Source organism: Austrofundulus limnaeus, unplaced genomic scaffold (assembly GCF_001266775.1).
Source record: "Austrofundulus limnaeus strain Quisiro unplaced genomic scaffold, Austrofundulus_limnaeus-1.0 Scaffold168, whole genome shotgun sequence".
Taxonomy (NCBI): domain Eukaryota; kingdom Metazoa; phylum Chordata; class Actinopteri; order Cyprinodontiformes; family Rivulidae; genus Austrofundulus; species Austrofundulus limnaeus.
Genome location: NW_013952570.1, coordinates 588,737 through 598,910, shown reverse-complemented (window position 1 = coordinate 598,910; position 10,174 = coordinate 588,737). Strand labels below are relative to the sequence as shown.

The window sequence follows — 10,174 nt, the reverse complement described above, 5'->3', positions numbered from 1 at the left end:
CATTATAAGATTTATTCTTCTTCTGCTACTTTTCATTTTATTTTGATTTGTGTATTTTTTGTTTTCGATTGTATATATTTATTTTGTTTTTTAATGAAATTAATTTTTTTGAATTGAATTGAATTGAAAAGAAATTTAATTGAATTGATTCTGCATAAAAACTATCATTATGAAACAAATAAGCCTTTGGGAAAAACACCATTATGAAATAAACGATGACTATGAAAAAGACATTTTTGAATTAAAAACTGCTAGAATTAAGTCAGAATTCCTCAATTCCTCCAATAATCTCTACTATTGGGGTAAAATCACATTGAAATACTGCATTTTTTCTGTGCTTGTTCAGATAAGCATATTTTTAAAGAACATGAAAATTTTCATGAAATGTGTAAATGCATTCAGTTATTTCACAATTAAATTGTCACATTATATATTTATTATATGTTCATATAGATTCTTATTTTACAATGTTTTATTTAAATATTTTATTATGAACACTACAGTGTTCTATACAACTCCAATAAAGTTGAGACTTTATGTAAAAGATAAACAAGGTGGAACTCGACACTAAAGCCTTGAGTGGTATGCCTCCGCCTGCTCCAGACATGTCTGCCTTTGAAGCACAACTTTGTGCAGATGTGTGAGCGTGAATGCACAAACCATTGTACTGGAGCTTTTGTCAGTGGAAACCAGGTTTTTTATTTGTACTGTTGAAGGATTAGAAGAAAAGGACAGTTTTATATTATCAGTCATCCATAAATGGCCTTGACCTTTGACCCTTTGATGCCCAAATCTAATCAGACTGAGTATTACCCTAATGGAGTTACTATGCCTATTTATAAGTAAATAAATAATTTCATTCAGGAGATATTGTGCACAACAAGACAGCACAAAACTGACAGCCAGAGAACAGTATGCCTCCAGCCCCAGTGGGCCTCAGATTTATTTACAGTCCACTTTTTCATCCCTGTACAGATTTCTGCTTCTATTACTGCTACCAAACATTTTTATTCCAAAAAGTCCAAATTAATTTCAAAATAAATGATCCATTTTTTGTTGCTCTGAAAATGTAACTGAAATCAAACCTTTGGTTTTGTTGATCAGGGCATCGGGTCACAGAGCTCACTGGGAGGAGGGAGCAGGTTCTTAAAGAAGGCTCCCAAACCAGCTAAGAGTAGCCAATCACCTGTCAGCAGGATCCAAACACGTCAGAGACCAGAACCAAGGTAAGACTCTTTATGGATAAGTACAAGAAAAATATTTTCTGAGTCAAAATGCAGCGTGACTGCTGAGTCATGAATGACTGTGCTGAAATTAGCAAAGATGCTGAGTTGTTTAAGCTAAAAGAAGCACAACACAGGCTAAATAAAAAAAAAAATCTAGCTAAAAGGTGTAAAGTAGCAAAAACCTACCTAAACAGTGGGTAAAAGCAAAAGTAGTAAAAGGTCATCAAAAGCAGCAAAAGGTTTTCTAAAAGCTAAAACAAGCAAAATGCTATTTTAAATGTAAAGTAGCAAAACACAAGCTGATAGCTAAAAGAATCATAAGAACAGCTAAAAATAGAAAACACCAGCTAGAAGCTATAAGATTTAAAAAGTAAAAATAGCAAAAACATGGCTAAAAGAACCATAAAGCTAACTGAAAGTAGCAGATTGGTAGCTAAAAGTAGCAAAAAGATAACAAAGTAGCATAGTATTACCTAAAAAAATACATAAATCCTAACTAAAAGTAGCAAAGTGGTTGGTAAAAGTAGCGAAAAACTAAGTAAAAGTAGCAGAATAGTAGCTAAAATAGCAAAAAACAAAGTAAATGTAGCAGAGTTGTAGGTAAAAGTAGCAAAAAGCTAACTAAAAGTAGCAGAGCGGTAGCTAAAAATAATATTTCTAAGCAAAAGTAAAGCACTCTGCAGCAGATTTCAAAGGAAACAGTGTTTTTGCATGACTGATGTGTTCTTAATATATTCAGTATATATATACNCTTCCTGGTATGCGAGGCAGGAAACATAGCCTTATATGGTGTTTTTGGGGTGGTAATTATGCTAATCTCCTCTCGCGTGCACGAGCAGCTGGATAGAACAGGTGGAATTTACGCAGCTCATTTACACACTTTTCCTGAAGATAGAAGAGTTTGTTGAATCTGAAGTGATGTTCGTACGAACCCTTTGTACGAACAAAAGTAAGAGAAATTTAGGATACGAAGGATACGAACATGTTCTTGCATGAGGCCCATTGTTCAGAAATCACTGGTACTCCTTTGTCTACAACAGGATATTTTCACCATCACTTTGAAAGGAAGACGTTTTTGTCAAACACAACTGTGTCTTTTTTGTATGTGCCTGTGTGGTCTGATAGATTCATGCTTACAGAAATGTCATTACTGAAAGTAATACTGCAAAACTGCAAACTCTACTGTTCAATTGATATAAATAATTTCACAATGTTTGGCCTTTAAAAATAAATAAGTCTGATTCAATTGATTCCACTGGAAAAACTGAATTTGTGCTGAGCAGCTCCACTGTGTGCTTACAGAAAGCATTTAGGTTAATAAAATTACACTGACACAAGAGAAAAAAAAGTGTAAATAATACATGAAGGCACTTTGCGTTCACATTGGAGACGGTTTGTTGTTATGTGATACAATGACTGTTTAATAAAGGCAAAGAAAGCACCGAGAATTTCTCTCAGTGTGAGATAAAGCTTAAGCCKGTGCAGACAGTCTAACCTGAAACTAGACACAAAACATAACTAGTTTATAGTTCACAGGATCTGCTTGGGTGGGTGGGTGCAGGCAGACTGTCGGCAGTGGAGATGCAGCAGAAGCGGGAGGAAATGAGGATGGGAGAACTTGTTTCTAGCAGCAGAGCAGGTTGAGTGGAAGATGGTTATTTGTTGTTATTTAATGTTTTTTTTTATCATCCTACAAGCTCTGATGTGTTGAAGAATAAAGTTGTTGTTTCGTGTCATCTTTAATATAACCTATTCCCTCGGTAATAAATCTGTTTGTTGATTAATCCTGCAGTCACTCATCGATGTCATCAGCTCATCATTTTCTGTTCCGTGGGTTACCTTTTCACAAGTCGGTCTGCCCGGCTCGGGCCTGGCTCTGATACTACCCTGCTTGGGGACTCAGAGGGACATAAGAGGCTGGCTCACTTTAGCCCCCTTGCCACCTTCGTGTTTTTTCTGAATGCAGGGTTCCCACACCTTGGTCAACATCAACTTCAAGGACCTCTCAAGGACTTTCCAGTACCAATTTCCTCAAATTCAAGAACCACACGTGATGACAATTACCTACTTCTACCGCAGTTCTTGGGCAGTACTGCTGCCTGTTACCAATAAACAGGTTTAATATCATGTAAATTCAATGAAAAACTGAACAACATAGAAGTTGTTGAGTCAGAATCAATGAAAGAAAGTGGATTAAATGTAACCTTACATGCATATCTACAATACATGGACATGTAATTATGTCCTGGGAGGTTTGGCAGCTCAGTTTGGGAGGAGGGGATGTGAACATGTCCAGACCCTCGGTGAGGACAGGAGGAGCTGTGGTGCTCCTGGGCTCAGAAAGAAAGACCGTCTGTTCTGATTGGGTAAAACTATGACCATGGCTCACGTTATTTGTTGAAAGCCATGTCAGTTTTCTGTAATCCTGAGTTATCCACCCTGGGGGTCCGGGCCTCTGTGCTCATGCCTGGATCTGCTCTGGMGCGTTGGGTGCCGGCGGGGCCTGTGAGCTCGTCACTGCTGGCCCCAGGGGTTTACTGCTTATGGTCGCTAGTGGGGCTCTCYCAGTTCTTTCCTGTGGTCCCTTTTGGGGGTTGGGTGGGCGGCCCTCCTGGCGCGGGTGCCTCTTGGGGCTCCGCGCTCAGGGTCCCTCTTGGGGTCTTCGGCGCTGGTCTCCCTTATGTCGGCTTCGGGCTTTACGGGTCAGATCTGTGGTCCCCCAAAGTCACTTTTAAACATTCCATTGGAGAAGATTTTGTACTGTATTTACATGCATGCTCACAACTGCACACAAACAGGTGTTTAAATCCTGGGTTTTCTGGTCGTATATATACTGAATATGTGTATATGTATAGCTGTGTGAATTTATTCTACTGTACTGTCAATAATCTGCTCTCTCTCTTGACAGAAAAAGAATAATTAAAAGGAAAATGTCTCTTTAGTCTTCTCCTGTCATCTCTCCTGTGTCTCATGTCGTCCCTCAGCGGTGTCTCTCAGGCTGCAGCTCGGAGTCGACTGTCTGAAATAGAGAAACGTGTCAACAGCCGCAGACAGGCCATCGGAGACACTCGACAGGCAGCAAAATCTGCCCCGGATCTGACCTGGGATTGGAGAGCGTTGGTAACAGCGGTCGACGCAGTCCGACCAGCAGAGGCCTCCGAGCAGCTCTTAGCACACTCCAGCAGTGAGCAGAGCCAGAAGATCCGTTTCCTCAAAAACCAAGCAGCAGGGTCCGCTGCTGCTGTGGACCCCATCATTCCTGATGGTAGTGGACGGATCAGAACCAGAACCACTGATCCTGTGGGTTTGAAGCTGAAACCTGCAGCAGTAACCAGAGGTGTGAGTCTGGATAGTGATGAAGAGGACATGAAGAAACTGCTTGGAGACTCGATGGATTCAACAGACAACAGTTCCTCTGGACCGAAGAAAACCTCATCTGTAAAAAGACTAAACAAGGTCTTTAAATCAGGATGTTTGTTTTATACATTCTGTGATGTAGTCTTTCAAGTCTTTCCTCAAGTAAAAGAGATTATCTTAAAACTCAGACATAAAAGATGAGAAATACGTTAGTTCAACTTATTATTTGAACACTTTTCATGTTTTTATTGAATCAAGCTTTGAGGACATTATAGTTTTAGACAAAGTGAAAACCAGAAGACACTTCCTGTGTGGTGAACAGATTCTATCAGTTAAAACTTGTTGTTTTTGTTGTTATTAATACAGGAGCAGAACCGTCCCAGTCCGAGGGTCCAAAGCCCAGCTCCTCCTCAGGCGGGCCCCTCCTCATCACCCCCCAGCACGCCCCCGCCTCCACATCGCAGTTCTCCTTTCCGGTTCACCGACCAGGCTCAGGTCCACTTCAGCCCCTCTGTTCTCTCTGCACCACCCTCTCCCCCCAGCGTTTCCCCGTCACATTCAGAAAGGGTGGGCTTGCCTCACGGGGCGGGGGCTCCACGGGAAGTCCTTTTGTCTCTGTCAGAACAGGGTGAAGTGTTTTCTCTGGAGGAACTGGTTCCAGTGAGACCTGAAGATCAACACAGTCCCACGGGTTCAGTTTCCTCAGAAGGTGAGAGGTTCTGCTCAGGTACAGCTACTTCCTGTAGGCATGTGACGGTCCTCCAGCACTGGGACAGGTGTTTTTTATTTTATTCCAGTGATCAAAGGTCACACTGCAGACCTGCAATGTGTTCATTAAAATATAAAATATATATTTTAGTGCAAAGAGTCCACATCCGATTTTTAGCCCAAGTTTCTCTTTCCGACAACCGTAAGGATGCTCCAATTATCGTGCTGGCTCTGAAGATAAATGTGAGGAGATATTCCTGCCGTGTGTTCAGAGTGATCCAGTCGACTCAGAAGGACGTTGGGACCGCTCCAACCTCAAATCAGGCATATTCAACATGTTGGATTGTCTTGGTCTGATATCGCAGCGTGTGTGGTGTTCCCCGAGGACAAACGAGCTGCAGCCTGTTGGACGTGATGTGTAGCCAATCAGAGAGAGGTGATGGAAACACGGAGGAGAATACAAAAGACAAAACAACTGCCACGGAGGACCAGAAAGTCTGATGGAGTCAGAGACGTCTTTTTGTTTTGTTTTTTCTCTGGTAAAAATCATTTACAATCAATCACCTTCTTCCTCGTCGGCCATGTTTGTTTACTCTGAAATCACGTTTGATCTGTAGATTTCCTGTCTAAATGTGTCGGTGTCTTTGCTGTTATATCCGTGATGTTTTATCCTCGCATGTGGGCTCGCTCAGCTTCTGAAAACCTTCCAACAGATTTAAAATCTTGCTGTCTGCTGTGGGCATAAGAAAGTGCAGAGAGTTTTTGCTTCGCTGTACGTTTTGAGTTCTTAACCAGCCTGTTGTAAATGTTGAAAGTAGAGATGTACCAAGTCAATCATGAGTATTGGACAGCAGTGCTGACTAAGACTTGTTTTCACTGATCGACTGTCTCTTTGAGCGTATGCTTTTTTTTTTTTGTACTGTCCGGTGGGAAAATATTTACATAAATAACTGTCATGCTGGCACTAAAAAAATCTACCTGAAGCCACAGATGCTAAAATAAACACGACTGATACAGTCTTAAATTGGCGGCCATGCATTTGTTTGCAAATGCTTTTTTAATTTTTATTTTTCCAGAGTTTGAAACAAAAATCCTCTCATGGTAAGAAGGTGCAGAGTTGTAGCCATTTGGTCAAAAGATGTGTAATTGCTTAGCGTGTGTGTTTAGAAGGACTCACAGCTACTACCACACCAAATGAGGTTTCTTTAAAAGCACTTCAGTACAAGATGTTTCAAAACAACAATATTTCTGTGTCTTCAACACTCTGCGGTGGGTGAGAAAGACTGACGGGTGTCGAGGACAAAACGTCTCAATCAGGACATCCCCAGATGAGACTGCTGTTAGAAACTTTAATTAGAACTGAAAGATAAAGTTGTCTTCTTTCTTTCTTGTTCTTCAGACTTTAAAACCAACTTAATGACAATAGATGAGCTCCTTCCTGTACCTGCTGGCTTCACTATGGAAACACTTGGAAATAAGGTAAGAATGATGACACCTCTGTTTTAATTGTCTACAAGAGCATTAAAACAAGGACGGATAAAAAAAAACATATTTAAAGTTAACAGTCCAACATGTGAAATGTGAAAACCACAGAATGATACAGAACCTCAGTTCAGATTTGCTGATGTTAATTGCCTTTTTCAAATTATGTTTAATGTAGCATTTAGAGCTCACATAACCTAATGGATAAGGAAAAATATATAAAATTTAGAAAAACTCATCATTAGAAATTCTTATGCCTTACTCTCCATCAGCAACTTTTTCATTTACTATTTCTTAGAAATACATTTGATCACAATCCAGCAAATCAGGCAGAACAATGAAATCCCTCCCTAAAAATCCAGTTATTTGACTTAAAAAAAAAAAAAAACAGAATACAGAAAAAGATAAAGTTGATTCTCTGCTGCTCTCTCCAAACCAAACCCAATGATTATTGGAAAAAATTCTAACTTAATCATCTTGCCTGGAGAGCTTTTCAGCTGCTCTGAGAATCAGCTGATCTTCTCTGTAGTACACGGTGAGTCAAAAGTCTCAGGACACCCTTTTATTTTATAAACCAAAGGGAAAATGAAACATCTGAAAACTCCAGCAAGTAATGGATGGGTTTTAATGATACTTTAGGAAAGTCCTGACTGGATGTACTTCTACAACAGATTAACTTTTCAATTCAGTCCAATTCAAGATGGCCGCCACAGCTAATCAACATTCAGACATACAGATATTGAGGTAAAACTTGTAGCTGAGAGGCATTCTCAACACAGACTCTGAGTGAGACATCTTGTGCAATCACATGAGATGATCATAAAGTTGTTCAGCAGGTTTGACTCAAACAGCTACATCTCTGTTATTTCTGAATTTAAAGGGGACCTATTATGCAAAATTCACTTTTTAAAGGTTTTTTACTCAACTTTGGGTATGTACTTCTTAAAAAAACAGTCCTAGGACCAAAAAATGCACCCAGGGGCATATTTACTGTAAGTAAATGTATTTTTAATGTATATTAACGACAAGTTTTATACATCCGTGATTTTGTGATGTCACAAGCCGTACGACAACCCACCGGAACCTGCGTTCAGCCCCTTACCTAGCAACCCCCGGGTGAGACTCCACCTCCTCAATATAAAAAGCTGTCATGGTGTTGTTGTGTAATGCACAGCTCATTTCACAACAAGTCTCCAGTAGGGCAATGGGTAGAGTGTTGGACCAGAGAGTGGGAGACCAGGGTTTGAGACCAGCACGGACACAGTTTAATTGTTTGTTTATTTTTGTTCATTATGAACACATTTTCTCATCTACCTCTATTGTTTAGCTTATTAAAGCCTTGTTAAAGCCTATTTGTTCGAGTTTCTGAGGTATTTTGACCGTTGCTGCTCCCTGCTCTGGTAACAGCATGCAGAGTGAGTGCAGAGCAGAGGAGGGGGAGAAAAAAAGAAGAAGCTGCGACCACGACTCTGCCTCTGGGTCTCATATGTTTGTACAATGGAGCTTCTGCTATTATTAGCCATGCTAACGTAAATGCTGGCTTTGGAGGGCGGAGTTAATGTCAACAGATTTTTGGAGGGCGTTACCAACAGAGCTCATTACCATAAACAGCTCTTCTGAACAGAAGTCAGAGCAGGCAGAACTAGAAAATGGGAAATTTTATTGTCTGAGAATTATTTTGTGCATTAAATTGAATGAACATGGTCTGGATGGCCCACAGACATACCATAAAAATGTCTAGGACCCATAATTGGTCTCCTTTAAGAGGATCTTGTGATGTGGCATGAAAGCTGGTGGGTGATGTCTGTTGGTTGACTCGTCAATTTGTAAAATCTGTAAGTTCATACATATTCATTTGGAGAGGCACATTCTATTGAGCACAACTGTTTAAAAATTTTTTTAAAAATTTGAGCTGATTTTCTTTTATCTGTTGACTCATTATTTCTTTGTTCCTGCAGCTGAGTCAGCGTCAGAGCAAACATGTCCATCTTGTTTCTGGAACCCAACATGTCCACCAGCAGCAGGAGCAGGAGCAGGACTACCAAAGTGATTTTGAAAGCGATTCCAGCATCAGACCGGTTTCAGAGCAGGTGCAAGAGGAGGCTGACGAAAACGAGGTGCCATCAGAGGCCCCTGCTTCAGTTGGGTCTCATCAAAGGACCGGCGACGATTACTCTCCCACTTTCTCTGAGCGGAGTTGCTCCAGCACTTCACAGACCTCAGATCACAGTCAGAGATCAACATCAGCATCACCTGACAGTCAGAGTTCACATCCTCCACGGAGGAGCCGGACTTTAACTAGAAAGGCTTTGAAAGAAGCAGCTACTCAGACTCAGCCTGCTGCACTGGCTGGATCACAGTCATTTGGTTAGTCTGATAAATTAAGATTATTTAAGGTTATTTTGAAACTGATCATGCAGCAGACACCACTGCTTTTATTTGTTTATTTATTTATTTATTTATTTATTTATTTATTTATTTATTTATTTATTTATTAATTTATTTATTTGCTTGCTTTTTGGTCAACCTTAAATGTAAAAATCAAAATCAGTCCCACTGAGAAATTTTCAGTAGTCACTGTTTTCAAATTCTTTATCTCAAAAGCTGCAAAAAGATATTTTGTTTACTGAAATTAAGAGATTTGTCCTCTGGATAGCAACAAGCTAGCTTAGCCCATGAAGGCACCTGTTTGAAAACACAGTTATCAGTCTGTAGAATAATGTCTTCAGGAATTCCAAGTGGATATATTTCAAAAATATGACTTTTAATAGATGATTTCATTTATGGGGGGTGGGGCGGGATTATCCAAACCAACCTGGCAGGCCTCTGAGGAAAAAATAATTGCCCTCCTTGTTGAATCATACATTAACTAATCTATTTACTTTTAAAACCAAGTTCAGTTGGAGCTGATGTGGGCGGAGCTAATGTGCACAGCCTAGAAAAACCATGCCCACAAAGCAGGTTGTGATTTTCCATATTCCACGGTACAAAACATGTCAACTCAGCTCGTTTGTTTAATTTGATTACAATCACTCAAAGCTTTATAAGACGAAAAATAACGTTTCCCACTTTTAGTTGCTAATTGGTCTCCAACAGTCCCACCCTGGTGAGAGAGACCACCATAAGGATTTCTTTGACCTACTGACAAAAGAACGGCGCAGTCTGTGTTTGACCCGCACCTCTTGTCTTTGTCTCCAGGTGTGGACCTGGCATTGAGCAGGCTCTACATGAACACCCCTGTGGTCACACATACCATCAGTGCAGAGAGACTGGAAGGTACGAGTCACAGAAAACCAACTTTATGACCTGAATTTAGCCTTTTTTTTGTTAAAGGGATCCACGATTAGTTTTAACATTAAACTTTATTTGGTAAACATTTATTTTAACTGTAAAATAAAGAC

At 40.1% G+C, this 10,174-nt stretch overlaps 1 protein-coding gene across 1 annotated transcript in view; it reads left to right on the top strand.

Moving 5' to 3' along the window:
- Window positions 1-1,104: 1,104 nt before the first annotated feature.
- The window catches only part of cunh19orf44 (chromosome unknown C19orf44 homolog), a gene marked incomplete at its 5' end in the record, with an annotated part of 14,147 nt that continues 5,077 nt past the window's right edge, over window positions 1,105-10,174 (top strand). Inside the window, 6 exon segments of the mRNA XM_014017439.1 lie at window positions 1,105-1,226; window positions 4,211-4,682; window positions 4,950-5,292; window positions 6,691-6,770; window positions 8,732-9,140; window positions 9,972-10,049. Coding sequence (XP_013872893.1) covers window positions 1,105-1,226; window positions 4,211-4,682; window positions 4,950-5,292; window positions 6,691-6,770; window positions 8,732-9,140; window positions 9,972-10,049 — 1,504 coding nt within the window.